Raw genomic sequence first — 18,204 nt, forward strand, 5'->3', positions numbered from 1 at the left:
AAATCGTCCCTGAATGTCTGCTGAGTGAGAAACTATCTCTTTGTCAAAAACTACGACTTACTTCAGAGGGAACCGTTTCGCACAATGTTTTATACTATCAACAGCTCTCCATTGCTCGTTACAAAGCCTTATAAGTATTTACCAATAGTGCCTTTAAATCACTGAACACGTAATTTGGTACCTGTCAAAGACCAGTCTTCTCACTTGGGGTATAATTAAAGACTTCTAAAGCTAGAAGTCTTTAAATATTTTAGTGAGAAATTACCTCTTTCTCAAAATCGATACTTCTTCAGAGGGAGTCGTTTCCCACAATGTTTTATTCTATCAACAGCTCCCCAATGCTCGTTACCAAGTCAATTTTCAAGTTAATATTTGTTTTGAGTAATTACCAATTATGTACCTTCCCTTAAACGACCGATTCTGTGCTTAGTCCGTATCCGATTTAGCGGCTACAGCCACATGACTAAAGCTACGGCTACGGTGTTGTGCTAAGGACTTCATATTCCCAACACGGCCTTGCTTACCAAATGACAATAAGAACCATACCATGTCAGGTCAACTGTAAATGGTATCCGCTCTTTTTTTTGCTTAGGAGTAGGCTAAGTATGTAAGCAATATTTTTCCGCTTATTAAAGCCATTATACACTTTCGAAAAAAATAAAATTAAATAAAAGTTCACATATTTACAAATAAATTACGGATTTATAGTAAACACGCGTCATGACACGGTGAAATGTGCGGAACAAGGGTGGGTTTCCCCGTTATTTTCTCCCGACTCCGATCACCAATTGAGCCTAAATTTTCACAGGTTTGTTATTTTATATATAAGTTGTAATACACGAAGTTTGGGCCTTGGACAATACTGTTTACCGAAAGTGTCCAATGGCTTTAAGCAGCTTTGTGAACTATAAACCCTGATGAAGACTCACCAATGAGAGCCCAATATAACCTCCTCTCTACGACAACTGGTATCTATTTATTTGTTTGTTCGTTTGAATTAGGCTTGATAAATATATGAACAAGTTTCATACCCAGTGTGTTATTTTTCAAAGCTCAGTAAAATTTAGTATAACTTGGTGAATGATGACCGGTGTTACGTTCTCACGCGCCAACTGTGCCGTCGGATCTGATACGTTTAATTAATTTTAAAAGTGAGGTTTATTAATTATGATTTCACGGTACCTTTAAGTTGTCCAGGGAAAATGTGTTGTCTTACAACAATAATAAATTATACCAAAACTTACTACACCAAACTGTAATCTGATTTGTGTGTGTTGTTTCATGTTGTCCCTCCAACTTGAGTGACCGCATATAATCGATGGTTTTTAATCACAAATTGCTCAATACTTATTTACCCTTTTTATGATTGTAATAATTATGAAAAACAGCCATACAACAAAATTAATTCTGTCGGCACAAAAGAGGCCATTTTGAAGAATAATAACGTCATTCACAAAAGCAAATTCCCACCCTGTAGTTTACACTAAGGCCACAATTCAACTTTCAATTATGTGAAAATTTGATCTAATAATATATATGCGGTGGAAGCAAGGAAGACCGGGATTAGCCTTCACATCTGACGTCACGCTTCGAGCCTCGTAAAAACGCCAGATATCAGCACTATACCGTATGTTCCGAAATTAACCTTTCGGACCTCGCATCCATTTCACATGGAGATTCGCAGCTAAAACAGTACTCGATGTACGCAACTTTATGCATTGCTGCATGCAGACGATCGAAAGTGCAAGCTGGCAAAACTATTAAGCTCGCGTCACAGCACGTTTACATTTCAATTCCTTAATTCAACTAAATTCAAACTCACATTTATTTCCTTACTTCATGAAAACAGTACATAGCCAAACAACATATTTTTTTAAAGAAGTATAACCAACAAACAAAGCTCTTGTTCAAGGCAGAGAACGGGGTCGTTTCCTTTTCATTATTATTGGGGTTTCGGGCGCCATTTTCTCAATTTTTCTTTTCATTTCTTTTAGACGGAAATTTGTCTCTGTTGACCCTATACTAATTCATCTGACGTCATCATCACAAAAAACGTGTTTCTACCATGTTTTGGTAGTCAATGTCCCTGTGAGGCGAGGGTTGGGGGTAGGTGATGGGGCAAGCAGAACAGAAAAATACATTCGGGGTGTCGGAAGGTTTCCCCAACTACAGTACACACGTCACCCATCCACATGGTCCGTTGAAAGGAACGTGTCAAAACTAACTGAACCAGTTAATGCCGTGAGTCTGACAGATCTAACACGTACATGTCACTATACCTCCGCGACACCATGATATAGTTCAGTACTATTCAACATTTAGGCTAATGTTCATTGAGCGGAAAATGTATGTTTTTGTGAACAAAATACAAGAGGTGTTTGGCCCATTTTATTATCGAAGTTGATTTACCGTTACTCATGGAAATCCTTTGAATCAAGTTTTTATTTTGTTTTTTATAATCCCAGGGATTCTCATTTATTTTCCACTGTCTCTTGTCTCAATATTCGTACAAACAGTTCTTACATGACAAATACAATATACAATACCATTAACAATAAAAGCAAGTTAACCTTGGCCTAAGATCAAAAATGAGTCCCATTTCTGATAAAACTTGAAGTTTACTCCATTAGTAAAAAACATAAATTTTTCCATTGAATAGTACTTTTTCACCTCTCGTTTTAAAACTAAAAGTGATGGGCGTTTCCCGATCATTTTCATTGTATACACATGAAATCTACATATCAACAGGATCAAGTTAACCACATTGCTATTTTTGGTATTACCAAAAAGAAAAACTTCGTTATCCATTGCAAGGGAGAAATTAGTCTGTTCTTTTATCCATGAAAACACTGAGGACCAAAAAGAAATAGTATGGGTGCAGGAACAGAAAAGATGGAAAAGGGTCTCTTCTTCTTTTTTGCAGAATGTACAGAGATTAGTGTCAGTCTTATTGATTTTAAACAAAAATGAATTAGTGCCCAGGATCCGATGGATTAATCTAAATTGAAACCATCTTAGTTTAGTGTCCACAGTACATGAGTAGGGAATGTTAAAAATCAAAGACCACTTCGAAGAATCGAGGTTGGTATTAAGTTTGACGTTCCACTTGTCAATAAATTTCCTTTTGACCTGTTTAGATAGGACTAAAACATGATATATTCTTTGAATCAAGTTCTGTGTCAAAAAACGAACTAGCGAAACCTATGAAGCAATAGTGTTCACCTTGCCCTTCGCATCAAAACCGACTGTGCGACTGTTTCATGTCAACGTATAGCTTTTGGAATGTTTTTGATAATTAACACTCATCGGACAGCCGTCGTGATCATATTGAAAATAAAGCTCTATGGTGCCCTTCAGATATTGTCTAAATCGTCACAGAAATTAATTACTGAACATTTTGAAAATTTTAAAAACACATTGCAGCGAAGTAAACCGGATAATTTATTTTAAACCTTAGTTTTTTCTCTTTCCTTTGGTAGTATAGCCCCCACCCCCATTGCGGTAAACGTGGATTTGTACTTTTGGACTAATCATTGAATGCTTGATTGATTGAGCAGCACTTCAAAGTTCAACCAGTCTGTACCTTTGAGGAGTGGGCTTACTTTTCTCAAGAGGGGACCAATTCAAGTCTACCCTGATTTCCTGCCTTCAATTAGACGTTTACACAAAAAAGATTAGATATCATATATATTTATAATATCCACATTCATTCAAGCTTGTTAGTTGGGCGTTTAAAGGCATGGACACTATTTTTGGTAATTACTAAAACTAATTATTATCATAAAACCGTACTTGGTAGCGAGTAATGGGGAGAGGTTGGTAGTATAAAACATTGTGAGAAACGGTTCCCTCTGAAGTAATGTAGTTTTCGAGATAGAAGTAACTTTCCACGAATTTGATTTCGAGACCTCAGATTTATAATCTGAGGTCTCGAAATCAACCATCTGAAAGCACACAACTTCGTGTGCCAAGGTTGTTTTTTCTTTCATTATTATCTCGCAACTTTCCACGACCGAAGCTCAAATTTTCACAGGTTGGTTGTTTTATGCATATGATGAGATACACCAACTGCGAAAAATAGTCTTTGACAATTACCAGCAGTGTACGCTGTCTTTAAAGAAAACATTACAAAATAGCGATAAATAAATCATGTCCCATTTAGATGCCGTTTGTAAAGCTCTTCATAGCAAGAAGGAAAAACAATATGCATGAAGGTGTCGGTGCGGCAAGTCGGGCCATAATGGCATGACGAAACATACATTAGGTCAGAATTGGTTTTCTCAAAATTTGTTATAGAATTCTAAACCTTGTATTTTCGATCGGAAAATCGAAACTTTTTGCTTCATGCTTGAAGCGTTTCTCAGATTCAAAATATGCCCCATTCTCTACAACTACATTATTTCAAAGGGTGTCATTTTTAACAAGGTTATCAACAGCTTTCAAGCTTACCACGTAGTGTTTATGGTCATTTACTTTTGGAGTAACTACCAAAAAATGCTGTATGCCCCCCTTTAAACGTCACGACCTTAACACTTTAAGAATAATATTTGTTTTCGCGCATGATTTATTCGAAGTTCGTATGTAACCTAATTGCATATAATGTGTGTGCAATGGTTTTGGGCAAAATTAATAATCTGCCATCGAGGAGACGGATACTAAGCAAGTAAAGCCAGTGGTCAAAACCCACACCATCACGTTAAAGAGGAAAGGCGTCTCCACATCCTTACCCCCCCCCCCCCGATAGGGTCATTGACTTTAGATTTTATTCAATTGCGTTGGCCCCGTGAGAAGAAATAATCCAAACTAGCAAAACGTACCGAATTATAGAAAACTAAATTAATTGTCTGTATCTACGGTTATAAAAACACGAACTTCCTGACCACACATTCCTCACATCCAATTAGTAATAACTAATTATATAAGATTCAATTACCACTGTTTTGGATTGTGTGTTATATGATAATAACGAGCATCAACGAACAATAAGGTACATGTAGAGTTCAAATATTATCGAACAAAGGAAATGCAGGTGTCATTTTACCACGCGGGCTACTACGCTGGTAGGGAGCACCCGAACAAAAGAATTCTGTTAGTACTATTTTGCAAACTAGCGCCATGCTGTCTTTTGGCACGGCGACAATAATACACGATATCAGGAATTGTAAAAATCAGCGCCTCCCTGTATCCGCTGTTATACGAATATCAGATGTATACGGAAGAGACTTAAACCGACTTGTACATCCTTATTTCTAATAATCAACTCGTTTTCAATAATTATACACATCACATCGTATTGCATCTGACCACCCCCAGGTTTCTATGCCACAAGGGTGATGTTTCGTTCATTATTTTCTTGCAATTTCGATGACGAACTGAGCTCAAATCTTCACATGTTTGTCTATTTTGTTGTTGCAGTCACACCAAGTGAGATTATTGTATACTCCTTTAATTTATAGCAACTACCAAAAGTATCGGATTGTTGAATTAAGTTCAAAAAATGGGCCTGCTGTGCCCAGGAAATGGCTTTCAACCCGTGTGATAAAAGGCACTATTTTTGGAAGGGCCAACTTTCCCAAAAATGAAGTCCCGCTAGTTTACTCTTTCAGGGGTGAGTTAAATTTTGGAGTGAAAAGCTCAAAGATTAAACAACTTCGTGTGACAAGGGTGTTCTTTCTAACATTATTATCTCGCAACTTCGACGACCCATTGAGCTCAAACTTTCACAGGTTTGTTGTATGCATATGTTGAGATACACCAAGTGAGAAGACTGGTCTTTGACAAAATACCAATAGTGTCTACCGCTTTACTGCATTCATTTTCGTTTTCGTCGTGCACACGTTCTTATTCACTTAATAGTAAACTTATTTCATTTCAAGCAGTCGAAACTTTCCTTTAAACATTTTAAAGTTGAATGTATACCTATCAGTTGATGAAACTGAATGGCTGACCCGCTTTTGCAGCTGGCTTTAATGCGAATGCATGAGTCTTGTGGCCTAATCAAATTGAATGATCTTATTTAACCAGAATAAATAATAAACTGGCTCCTTTTGACTTTTGCATGCTGAAACGAAATGGAATGGTTTTAAAACGAATGGATTGTTCGATAAAATTGACCAAGAAAACCTATTGTAACCCTTTTAGTCGGTTGTGGACATGACTGTTTTAACTCAGTCCAATGACCTCAACCAAAAGGATTGAAGCAGCGAATACAGGGACCAGTTCCATGGAGCTGCTTAAGCAGAAAATAATGCAAAAATGAGAAGGATACCAGACACAAATGAGAAGGATACCAGACACAAATGAGAAGGATACCAGACACAAATTGTACATGTGACCAGTTTGGCTGGTAACAATACTCTTTGGTTAGCACAATTTTGTTGAGATTAGCAACTTTCTGTGCTTAAGCAGCTCCATGAAGTTGGGCCCTGTATTGCAAACTTATCTAAATCAACCAATGGCGCAGTTAAAATGGCTCCACGCGGTCATTATTATAACTAAAAAAGTAAACCCATGTAGGCTACACATAACCTTACGGATTGGATGTAGGTCATGCCATTGTTGTCCTGTTATACCTTTTATATCAATTCTACTGAGAGGTCCAAGTTGAACAATACAAAACCTTGGGGCGATTGTTGCATTGCAGTAAAATACCTTAAGGTCCCGTCCGTTAAGCCCAGCATAAAGGCATCATGGAAGGTATCTATGTATGCAACGCGGCCCAAGGAATCAATTTCACAAAAGAATTATCAAAAACTCTTTGTGAATTTGACACTTTTATTATGAAAGTGATGGATCGTATTTGAAGGTTGGTCTATGCATGTTTTTCTTCTTTACTGTTGGCTAGAATATGAGTTTGTATACTATGTCAACTTTAAATATATCCGAGTGCTGCCTTCAAGATCAAGTAAAGAAATGGTAACTAAAACAATGTGTATCACTGTGAGACAATTAAGAACTGTTGTACAACTACTAACGTTTAGCTCATTAAAGACACTGGACACGAAAATTTGAGCTCAATTGATCCTCGAAGTTGCGAGATAATAACGAAAGAACAACTCCCTGGTCACACGAAGTTGTGCGCTTTTAGATGCTTGATATTTAGACCTCAAATTCTGAATCTGAGGTTTCGAAATCAAATTCGTGGAAAATTACTTCTTTCTCAAAAACTGTGTCACATTAGAGGGAGCCGTTTCTCCAAATGTTTTAGAACATCAACAGCTCCCCATTACTCGTTACCAAGTAAGGTTTTATGCTAATAATTATTTTGAGTAATTACCAGTAGTGTCCACTGCCTTATTAAAGTCAACAATATGATACACCATTGCAAGCTCTGGTTCTGACCACCATTTCGGAGTTAATGTGCACGTAACTGCACCAAGTGTTTGTTTGATTGTTGCGCTTTTCGACTTCCGAAGTGACATAGCAGTGTCGCACGTGAGAGGGTGACGTCATGGGCACAAGTTTATACATTGAAAATTTTCCGTTGATAATCCTTCCATAAGAATTTCCGACAGTGGCGTGAAAGAGACAGGAATAATATTTATAAAATATTCTGTGATCGGTGAGGCATAACTATAATTAGCGGCTCATTTTCCAGGGACGTCAGGGTCCAGTTTTACAGAAGTGTTTCAGCAGAAATATTGCTTAACGATTTCTGCTCAGCTTATTTAGAAGGACAGTTGCAAAATGTGCAAGTGAGATGGTACTTTATGGCTGGTAACCAAAACTGTTTTGTGCTTGCGCTTAAAGGGTTTGGGTAAGTTTGGTAGGACACATACATAGTACAAACGTCCACAGATTTACATTAAACTTACACGGTTTTAATAAAGATAATAATGATAGAAAGCTTCCCTTAAAATATTACCTGTTGAGGTGCTGTAGTTTTTGAGAAATTAGTAAAATTCTTTTTACGAAAATTGTTTTAGCGTGTACAACGGCTTTATGCAACTCTCATGAAAACATTGCTCTGTGATTTTCCCTTTTCCCCCTCAACACTTGACGTCTAATGAAACTGAACCTTCTGCAAGTAAATCATACTACATGTATCTTAATTCACAGTGAGTAGGGATTCTTGTCAAGACCAAAAACATTATGTACAAGGTATCAAACCCTTCAACATCAGCTCTGTATCAAATTGAGCACATCAGTTATCAAACTTTACTTCAATGCCCCTTGCCGTCCGGTCTTTGCTCAACCATGCATGGATGGCTGTATTGAAAAAGTTGTTACATTGCACGTGTGATGTTACCTTAAAAATCCCGGCTTCAGGCAAACAGGACGTGTCACCGACTCGACTACAACATACAAGATCTCCAACTTATATGCACAATCAATGTTTGCCTAAAACAGAACCAGCCTGTAGGGTTAGTCTATATTTCAACTTTGGTAAGTTTTTTTCATTTCGTAAAATTCTCGTATCTTTTCAAACCTAACGTTGCTATTATACAAATTCCGTTGATACGTAGGGCCTTTACACCTTTACGGACCATAGCGAAACCCGTTGACTTGGGTTGGGTTTGGAGTACTTCGGGCGATCCCGTAAAAACATAAGGATTATTATTTTACCATAGCCAGGCCTAACTTGTGCATATAAACTGCACATTAAGATTTGCTGGGAATATTGAATCTTTTAAGAAATGAGCAAAACGGTTTTAATCTGTTGGTGTTTAAAACAATTAATATAGGCCTATAAATGGTGCATTATAACCGGACTCAAAGGAAGGCACGAACATAAAACAGTGGATCATCATTGGAACAAAAACCCCTACAATGCTGGCCAAAATGGTTGGACCCTTCTCCAGCCCTCATGAATTCAAGTCCGAAATTGCGGTTATTTATATTGCACCGGCCATGCAAAATTCCTCCCCCCCCCCCCGTCCCTCCAGATTGGCTGTCGCAAGATCGAACCTACAATGTTAATTTCAGGAAATAATTCCACAAGAGGGCGCTAGTTCAGGTAGTCCTGTCGATTGCTACTGAACAATAAAAAGGAACTTATTACACGTTAAATGTGCGCGTTAGCAAACTATTTACATTGCGTCATTTCAAAGACAGAGCATTAACTTTTATATGTGTTTGATCACGCAATAAAGGTGAACTAACGTGGGGTGTCGTGGCCAAGCGGATAAGAGCACCGAACTCGAGCTCTGCTGCTTCTGTTCAGCAGAGTGTGGGTTCGAATCCCGATCGTGACACTTGTGTCCTTGAGCAAGACACTTAACTATAATTGGTTCTGGAGTGAATTAAGGCCCAGTGACCAATTATTATTATTAGCAGCAGCAGTAGTAGTATAATGAAAGGTATTCTCGGTTAAATTTGGCAAATGAGCAGTCAATTTCATTTTCATGCGTTCGAATTAAAGCTGTTTTGCCTCTCCAGTTGTTACTGCGTTTCAAATTCAGAATTCGGCCATTCAATTTCGTTTTAAGTCGAGTCAAATTCCTTTAGCACTCTGTTCAATTTAGCGTATCGTCATTCTTTTTCGTGACACACACGCCTCCAGAAGCGTCTGTGAATTTGAATGCTGCTTTGATGAATTGTTCAATTGAATAATTATTTTGTTAAATCGAATAACGTAAAAGTACATTTGACTAGTCTTAAAACGAAATCGAATGACCCTTATTATTATTAATAAAGAGAACACAGAGCGTCGGCCTCATTATTGAAAGCCCAATAAAAGGGGTTGGGCCTAGTGACGTAAATGTGCCAAATTTTGTGACCTGGAGTTGTTGACTTCCAACTTGAGGTATTGTGGTCGACAATAATACCCTGAAATAAATGGCCCTATTTGCTGAGAGGTGAAGGGAAATTTGTCAAGATTGATGCTCGGAAGTTAGGAACATTACACTGGTTTAGGGTGGTTTTTTTTTGAGGGAGAATAACTCGATGGGCCCTTGGTTTACACATAAAAAAAATTGAGCGGAGGATGAAAGTTCAAGAAGTCAAAGGAAAATGTTTTCCTTTACTGTAAAAAGCTACGAGTTACTTTTTTAACGTATAGGCCTAAACTTTGGTTTGCGGTAACACCATGTGTGCGTCTACTTGCCAGGTAGAGTTCTTCAGAGAACTGTCTTTCAAGACAGTGGACACTATGTTATTGTCAAAGACTAGTCTTCACAGTTCATGTTCATCTCAACACACGCATAAAATAACAAACCTGTGAAAATTTGAGCTCAATCGATGAAAGGAAAAAACACCCTTGTCACATGAAGTTGTGGCTATCTGATGCTTGATTTCGAGACCTCAAATTCTAAACTTGAGGTCTCGAAGTCAAATTCGTGGAAAATTACTTCTTTCTCGAAAACTACGTCACTTCAGAGAGAGCTGTTTCTCACAATGTTTTATACCATCAACCTCTCCCCATTACTAGTAATGATGATAATTATTTTGAGTAATTACCAACAGTGTCCACTGCCTTTAAAAAAAAAACAATACCGCGAAGAAGTCGATTTTTTCGATATTTTTCGGGAGACTTTTTAGTTCTGAAAAAAAAAACCCAATTGTCCTGCTTTTTACCTACCATGGGCGGAAGGAGGAAAATTGGCCTAGACTACTACTTTTTAACTTATATGATCGTTATTAACTGCACTGCCACGGAGTGAGTTCTTAGCCTGCTCTCTGGTCATCGTCAGGAGACTGACTAACGTTTTTTTAATAATAAGCATCTCGTGCACAACATGCTATGGGAGTTTATTCATTTGGGCGCACCAATGTAACGTTATCATGGTGTGATCGACCCTCTTAGTTTGTTCTCCATTTTACCCAAAATCGTTGTATCCAAACCAAGGCTGGAAATGAAAACAGAATAGTCTGGTTTCTTTCTTGTGCAGTGAGTGTTAGCATTGATTGCTGCTATTGGATGCAGGGAACAAAACCAAGATGGTGAAAGATTCGCTTTATTTTTTGGGGGGGTAGAGGATAGATCAACAACCTTCGTGGTTGAATCATGGTTGAATACACACCTGAGAACGTATGCCCGTATCGAATAATACACACCTGAGAAGGTATGCCCGTAATGAAGAAGGCTGTCTTTAGACCTACATTGAATGTCTTAGAGTAGAGCGTCCAGATTGCATTGTTAAGTCTCAAAAGCTATTGGAATAACAAAAGAGTAACAAGGGTCTCCAGCCCGTCCGGACTCGAGAGTGACTTGTTTTGCTCTCTGGCCTCAGTACATGTCTAACGGTACACGCTGTAAACTTGTCATCTTTAGTGCTATAGCACACCAAGGTGTAGTGTAGACAACTGGCGACCACCGACCCAACGTTGCATCAAGATAGTTGCTTACTGAATGGTAGTGTCCGGTGAACAATTCCACATTTCAGCCGGAGTTGATTGACTGTGTTTTCTGACTGCACCCACGATCTCAGGCTGCTTGGTCGTCTGCTATTCCGAAATTTATTTGATGGTCTTGCAAACTCGGTAGAATAAGGTATATCTTTGATTTATCTTCAGTGTGTTTGTTATAAAAGTTATCTGAGGTTTCGAAATCAAATTCGTGGAAAACTACTTCTTTCTCGAAATTTACATTACTTCAGAGGGAGCCGTTTCTCACAATGTTTTCTACTATCAATCTCTCCCAATTTCGTTACCAAGTAAGTTTTTGTGCCCAAAAAGTTTTTGTGCAAAAAAATATTTTGAGTAATTACCAAAAGTGTCCACTGCCTTTAATGAGCTGTTCAGTCATTACATCAACATCATGAGCTCAACAAAGAGAGACACAGATCAAAGAGAGATACTTTTTTTTATAGACAGACAGGTTTTTAGTTGTTATGAGACTGATTTATGTAGCACCATGGGTTTTGTTATAGGACTACTTTTCGTATGATGGCGTAGTAATATTATGAATACTAATTAAGTAGGGGGTATAGTACTTATACCAGGGCGCGGCCAATGATCGCCAGTAGCCGTTAGCCTGGTCTGGGAGGTTGGAGTCTCCGTCTTTAATTTACCTAGATTTCGTAAGTTAAATTATTAAATAAAGCTATTGTGTTCTCGGGGATCTTTCCGTATGGCGCCACCACTTTTTCACTTATTTTTACAAAAAGGGATATATCAATCAGGTAAACAAGTTCCTATATTATTTTATATCGAATGAAAAAGTGGTGGCGCCATACAGAAACTTTTTCATAATAGTTTACAAGGTGCTGCGGCGCACTCAGAGCCACTATCAGACACTCCCGGCAAACCCCTGTACTTATTGACAAGGGTGACTGCTCTGTATTTCGACACCCCTGTGTGCCGACACCCCTATGTTCAGACAACTCAACCTATATTCCGACAATCCCTATGTTACGACACCCCTATATTCCGACACCCCTATATTCCGACACCCCAATGTTCCGACACGTCTATGTTCCGACAACCTGCACCAACATTTTGTGTGTTTTGTTGCCAGCTTACTCGGGGAGCCATACCTGATGTTTGAAACCACACAACAAATGAAACACATGCAACAAATTCATGTGTGATTCGATTAACTATTATGTGATTCCTTCACTTAAAAAAAAATAGTACAAATTCGACTCACGTCCAAACTTAGGCTTACTCCCCGGCCGGGAAACCGGTAATACTAGTTGTGTTTTTGTTATTTTTCAACATAGTAATATTGTGCGAAACTAACTTATGCGAAACTAACTTGTCGGAACATAGGGGTGTCGGGACATAGGGGTGTCGGAACATAGGGGTGTCGGAACATAGGGGTGTCGGAACATAGGGGTGTCGGAACATTGGGGTGTCGGAACATTGGGGTGTCGGGTGTACAGGGTTTCGGCTGCATTGCAAGATGTTCTGAACCAACGGCTTTACGTCGCTTTCGAAGGACGCAGCAATAATGGTTAAGTATGTTGCTTAGAACCCACGTTCTGCTGATAAGAAACACATGAGCTGGAGTCCGATGATCTTAACCGCACGGCTACGACACACAACTATCGGTGCGATGAGTGTGTATTCATCATAACTGTACATTATTTTGTATCTCTCTTTTTGGCTCATCTTTTCCTCAGATTTGCAACCAACCATGAAATCCACGGACTCTATGAAGACTCTCTATGAGATTCTGAGGCATGTTAGCGTCGAACCAATAATGTTCATCATCTCGATGACGACGTTCATGCGGCAGCCTACCAACCAACTCCTCGTCTTACACAAAGTATGTCTCCTCAACTACAACGCCACGACATGCAACCACATTATGACTGTCGATGTTGAGAATGATATCCAAGCCGACACAGCTTACTGGAATTTCTACCTGAAGATGGCACTCTTAATCCCCGGGGCGGTTGTGTCCTCCCTCTACGGCCCGCTCAGTGACAAACTCGGGCGTCGAGTATTCTTAATCATCCCGTCCGTTGGAAACATCTTCGGGGCAGTTGCGTTAATAATCCAGTCTGAGATACCCCTGATGCCTCTGGAGTATCTGCTTGCGACTGAACTTATTGTTGGACTATCGGGAAATGTCGTGACAACGTATGTGGTAGCCAAGAGCTACCTGTGCGACATAACCGACCGAACGAACCGGACTAAGCGACTGGGAGTGGTCAAGTCCATGTCATATTTCGGCGGGCCTGTGGGTGCTTTCTTGTCTGGTATTCTGGTTGATAGAGAAGGCTTCGCTTCTGTTTATTATATCATAGCTGGTATCCATGTTTTTATTGTTATCTATGTAGCTGTCTGGCTTCAAGAGAGTCGGGGTGCGGATCACCACGATAAAGGGGGTGATTTAGAGTTGGAGGACGGGATGGGGGAACACAGCGAGCAGGAAGACCACCACAAGGATGGGGCAGAAAAGGAGGTAGACGAAACGACGGATGACGCATCAACACGGAAGGAAAACAAGACAGGTAAATGTCAATGATTCAATTCATTTTTTTGTTCAATTCAGACTCACATTTATTACCATACTTTTTTGAAGAAAACATACTTGAACAATGCATATGCAAGAAATTGATATAAACAATAACAAATTGTAGTAAGTGTGAAAGATAGCAGACAACAAAGGATGGAGGCATCTTGTAGAATCCGAGGCTCGTAGTGAGGCACCTTACAATGACAAACAAATTCGATAGTAAACGGACAGACATGTTTGAAAAACACAAGCAAACGACCATAATGACAAATAAATACTCAACACATACTGTTCAGAAACAGTTTGAGAATAAGCTATGTTAAATACTGTGAGAAAACAGATCTTTTATATGCGCCTTTAAAGGCAGTGGACACTATTGGTATTTGTCAAAGACCAGTCTTCTCTCTTAGTGTATCTCAACATTATGCACAAAATAACAAACCTGTGAAAATTTGAGCTCAATTGGTCGTCGAAGTTGCGAGATAATAATGAAAGAAAAAAAAAGTTGTATGCTTTCCGATGCTTGATTTCGAGACCTCAAATTCTAAATCTGAGATCTCGAAATCAAATTCGTGGAAAATTACTTCTTTCTCGAAATTAACATTACTTCAGAGGGAGCCGTTTCTCACAATGTTTTCTACTATCAATCTCTCCCCATTACGTTACCAAGTAAATTTTTATGCTAATAATAATTTTGAGTAATTACCAATAGTGTCCACTGCCTTTAAATCGACCAACAGATGAAGATAACGTGATGTGTAGACTCTGTGGCGTCACTCGTCAGGGTCTTACTGAAGTGTTCAAGGGGATAGAGAACATGCTGTTCGTGTGCTTCCGAGAGAGAGTCGGCTTCAGACGGAAACACCTTGTTATTGTCCAGCTCATTGGTATTATTCATAATATTGGATCCTCAGGTAGGTTATAAAACTTCATAAAATAATTTCTCAATTTTGCATTCAATTCAGTGAAACATTTATTTCCGTGCTCACAGTAAGAAAACACAGTATAATTAGGCCACCATTAATAAAGGTACAATACAAGCAAAGAGTAAACGTGACCAAGAAACTGACAAAATGTAACAATGTAAGAAGTGACTAATAATAAGCCGAGGCTTGTGGGGTACAGACCTAGACATAATACAAAAACATGTTGACTCTAAACCAGTGATTTTAGCATCGTGCCAGTAAACTCATGACCAGGCAAGTCCATCGGTCTTTTGTTTTACCTTTGGTAACTGTAAAAGACCAGTCTTCTCACTTGATGTATCTCAACATATGCATAAAATAACAAACGTGAAAAGTATTTTGAACTTATATTAATTGGTCGTTGAAGTTGCGAGAGAATAGTGGAACAAAAACACCTCCGTCGTGTGCTTTCATATGCTTGAATTCGAGACCTCAGCTGTCAAGGAGTCTGTAAGTGAAAACAAATTGAAAATCGGTTGAGTAGTTCTTGAGATATGGTCCCACTTCCGGTTGACCCGGCAGTAGAGGTCAAATTGAGGTCACGGTTTTTCCAAATTTTTCTCCTATCCCCAAGGAGTCTTATAACTACAAACAGTCGACATTATTAAAGAAGAATGTCGTCTTCCTGTGATAATTTATCTCGGAATGTCGACATCCTAAAAGTAGGATGTCGTCTTCCTGTGATAATTTATCTCGGGATGTCGACATCCTAAAAGTAGGATGTCGTCTTGCTGTGCTAATTTATCTCGGTATGTCGACATCCTAAACGTCAGTTGTCATCTTCCTGTGATAATTTATCTCGGGAAGTCGACATTCTAAAAGAAGAATGTCGTCTTCCTGTGATAATTTATCTCGGAATGTCGATATCCCAAAAGTAGGATGTCGTCTTGCTGTGATAATTTATCTCGGGAAGTCGACATCCTAAAATTAGGATGTCGTCTTCCTGTGATAACTTATCTCGTGAAGTTGACATCCCAAAAGTAGGATTTCTTTTGTTGAAAGGATTTTACTTGTATACGTTTTGTTAACTAGTATTACATTTCCAACAATATTTATAATATTCATGGTCATAAACTACGTTAAACTAAAATAATGGACGAAACAAAATGTCCAACGTAAAACTCCATAAGGTTTGGAACATAATGGTCCCGCAAGTTCAAATACGTGCAAGACTTGCTTAGTCTACACAGAAGGTAATAAATAATTGTTTACAAGCAAATGCAATCGTACAATAATAGAAAACAAAAACTAAAAATCAATGCAAAACACATGTAGGGGATGGAGGGGCCCATAAAAAGCAAACCTTAACGAGTACGGACCCCCCCCCCTTTTCTAACGAAGAAAGCGATGTAAGCAATTCTATTTAGTGGGTGTAATCTTATGTAGCGGCAAAACAATTCAAAATTACAGGAAGAACAAACACAAAAACAGTTAGCGTAAAATAAAACTTAACCATATATTTAAATGAAACAGATAAACAAAATACCCAACATCATAATAAAACATAAAAGGGAACACTAGTTGATTGATAAAAATAAATACTAGAGAAAATGGGCCCCACAACTCTTGCTGGGAAAAAAACCATGTCGAAATATACCATTGTTATCCATTAGAGACGTTTTGTAGTCACTTTGGTTGGGGTAGTAGGGAGCGAGGAATCTTATAGCAAAAACACACGAAAATCCCATGGCTGGGACATCAGTTTATACACCAGACAAATCTATTATATGGATATTCTTTTGAATATTTTATTTTGTGCATATGGTCCGTGATTCATGGTCCGTTGAATATAAGTGGGCGGTTGTATCGACAACAGACTTTTATCCTTTTGATCACCATCAGCGTATAATAAACTTCAAGGGCTGACGATTGCACTTTTGGTATTGTCATTGTTCTCATAAAGAACTTTTTGACTTCAGTAAACACTGCATGTTCTGTGGTAATCCTGCCAAGTATGATGGCAAACGCAAAGGGTTTGAAGTTATCCCTGTCAGATCAAAGGATTTGCAAATCTCGTAGTGATCCATGGTCTCAGATTGTGTTGGGTAGACTTGCAATTGTTAATGATCTTCATGCAGCTGATGCTGTTTATCATCAACAGTGTAGTGTGAATTTCAGAACTGAAAGACAGATACCCCAGGCTTATTCTGAAGATGGCCCAAGCACCGCCAAAAAGATAAAAATAGGCAGACCCAAAGAAGAGGTGAGAATAACAGCATTCTTACAGGTTGCAGAATTTCTGGAAGAAAATGATGATGAACAAACCACAGTAGGTGAACTAGTAGCAAAAATGGCAGACTATCTAAAAGATACAGGGCATGAGGCCTATAGTGCGGTGTACATGAAAAAGAAACTACTAGAACACTTCGGAGACAGAATCATTGTAACCGAAATTAATGGAAAACATGGTGTTGTGACATTTCGCAACACAGCAAATTATATTCTGTATGAATTTCACAAGCAACCAAAGAATGAGACACCGGAAAAGGAGAAAATGAGAATAATAGAGACTGCTGCCAAACTTATTCAGAGTGATGTCAAGTTTCGGAATATCACCGCTGATGCATACCCAAGTCCGGCGGAAATGTCCTCTACCACTGCATCACTTGATTTTATCCCAGATTCACTTCAGAGGCTGTTAAGGACTATGTTTGCTGGCAAAAATGTAGACATCAAGCTGGCATCCATTGGGCAGGCCATCATGCAAGCAATAAGGCCAAGGGTCCAATGTAGACATCAAGCTGGCATCCATTGGGCAGGCCATCATGCAAGCAATAAGGCCAAGGGTCCAATGTAGACATCAAGCTGGCATCCATTGGGCAGGCCATCATGCAAGCAATAAGGCCAAGGGTCCAATGTAGACATCAAGCTGGCATCCATTGGGCAGGCCATCATGCAAGCAATAAGGCCAAGGGTCCTCATTGCTCCCCTCCAATTTGGTCTTGGAATACTGATGCATCATCATTTTTCATCTCGGTTCCTAATCGACACAGTGCACTCTCTTGGTTTCGCCTGTTCCTATTCTGAAGTGAAAAAGCATGAAAAAAGTGCAGCAGTGTCACAAGGAACAGAAAATCCGGGTTATATTCAGGACCAGCACATTCAGTATGTTGCCGACAATGTCGACCATAACATTTGTACAATTGATGGATTTGGTACCTCCCATGGAATGGGTATAGTAGCAACAAAGACACCAGGTACAATGACTTGTAAGCCTATACCAAAAGTTAATGTAACTGCCGCAGATATTGCTGATGTTGGGCGTATCAACATAGAATACTTTAGGGCCTCTCATACAGTACAACAGCTGATGTACCAACCCATGGTGAATTTGAGAACAAGAGACCCAACAATTAACATGATGTGCTTTGGAAGACATCATTACTACTTCAA

At 38.9% G+C, this 18,204-nt stretch overlaps 1 protein-coding gene across 1 annotated transcript; it reads left to right on the forward strand.

Annotated features, from left to right (window-relative positions):
• The first annotated feature begins 11,032 nt into the window (after positions 1-11,032).
• LOC117292714 lies at positions 11,033-17,608 on the forward strand. The gene is made up of 4 exons (XM_033774861.1): positions 11,033-11,431; positions 13,005-13,841; positions 14,587-14,760; positions 16,890-17,608. The coding sequence occupies exons 2-4, from the start codon at positions 13,019-13,021 to the stop codon at positions 17,606-17,608; spliced, it is 1,716 nt and encodes a 571-aa protein (XP_033630752.1). The 5' UTR covers positions 11,033-11,431; positions 13,005-13,018.
• Positions 17,609-18,204: the final 596 nt, after the last annotated feature.

Source organism: Asterias rubens, chromosome 1, assembly GCF_902459465.1.
Source record: "Asterias rubens chromosome 1, eAstRub1.3, whole genome shotgun sequence".
In the NCBI taxonomy this organism is placed as follows: Eukaryota; Metazoa; Echinodermata; class Asteroidea; order Forcipulatida; family Asteriidae; genus Asterias; species Asterias rubens.